The 932-nt window shown below is 32.0% G+C and overlaps 1 protein-coding gene across 1 annotated transcript in view; it reads right to left on the minus strand.

Annotated features, from left to right (window-relative positions):
- The window catches only part of LOC109588640 (protein FAN-like), a 4,698-nt gene extending 4,057 nt beyond the window's left edge, over positions 1-641 (minus strand). The window contains exon 1 of the mRNA XM_020004782.1: positions 380-641. Coding sequence (XP_019860341.1) covers positions 380-393 — 14 coding nt within the window. The 5' untranslated portion in view covers positions 394-641. The remainder of the gene's footprint in view (positions 1-379) is intronic.
- Positions 642-932: the final 291 nt, after the last annotated feature.

The following is a 932-nucleotide window of genomic DNA, read 5'->3' on the forward strand; positions in this document are numbered from 1 at the left end:
TTTGAGCAAATACGCCCTCATGCAGCAGTCTTCTATAGGGCCGTTCGATACTCTCTTTATATATTATGTACTCTTGGTATTAGTAATAGTATTAACATTAATAGAGTGGCTTTTGTTTGCATTCCACAAATTGTTTTAATTAATTTTGCTATTTGTAATAAGCAACAATATTCATTTTTCAATTGAATTTTACGCGTGAACAGAATAAAATAAAATACACAACTAACAATAGCAATTATATTTTTACTTACTATAATTACTATTAACAACTAATAATTACATGTACTAATAACTACCAATAACTATTAGCCAATATTAATAACTTTTCTAATAGCTATTAATAACTATTAATAACTACTAATAACTATTAATAACTCACAAGTTAAGGAACATGAGGTAATCATAATTAGATATTTCTCCAGTTTGCCACTTCTGAGTAGCATCAGTCAGATCAGGAACCTGTAGGGACACACCCCTCACCCCCACCAACTTATCATAGAGACTGTTCCTCTTTGACGTGGAGGAGAGGACCAGAAATATACTCTGACCCCCTCGGGAGAATAATTCCAGACCCTATGGGACAATATAAACTAACTGGTGAATGGAGAATGTTCATAAAATGTCATTAATAATAATTTATTAAATTAAAAGGAGGAGTGACGTACATGTACAAATTGACATGCATAGTTTCATACTATGTACCAGTTTAATTTTGCGGTAAACTATTTTCGCGAACCTTGCATTTCTAAGATTGTATGGAATTAATTTCCGCAAATAGCTTGTAGGCTACGCCATGTGGCAATGGAGATATAGAATTTTGTGGTGGAAAATTTTTGCAACGGAGCAGAAAAAAGCGAAGTTCACAAAAAATAAATCGGTACATGGTATTTACTATTTACATTAAGAATATCCTATAGAACTATATCACACAA

This window comes from Amphimedon queenslandica, unplaced genomic scaffold (assembly GCF_000090795.2).
Source record: "Amphimedon queenslandica unplaced genomic scaffold, v1.1 AMPQUscaffold_11964, whole genome shotgun sequence".
In the NCBI taxonomy this organism is placed as follows: domain Eukaryota; kingdom Metazoa; phylum Porifera; class Demospongiae; order Haplosclerida; family Niphatidae; genus Amphimedon; species Amphimedon queenslandica.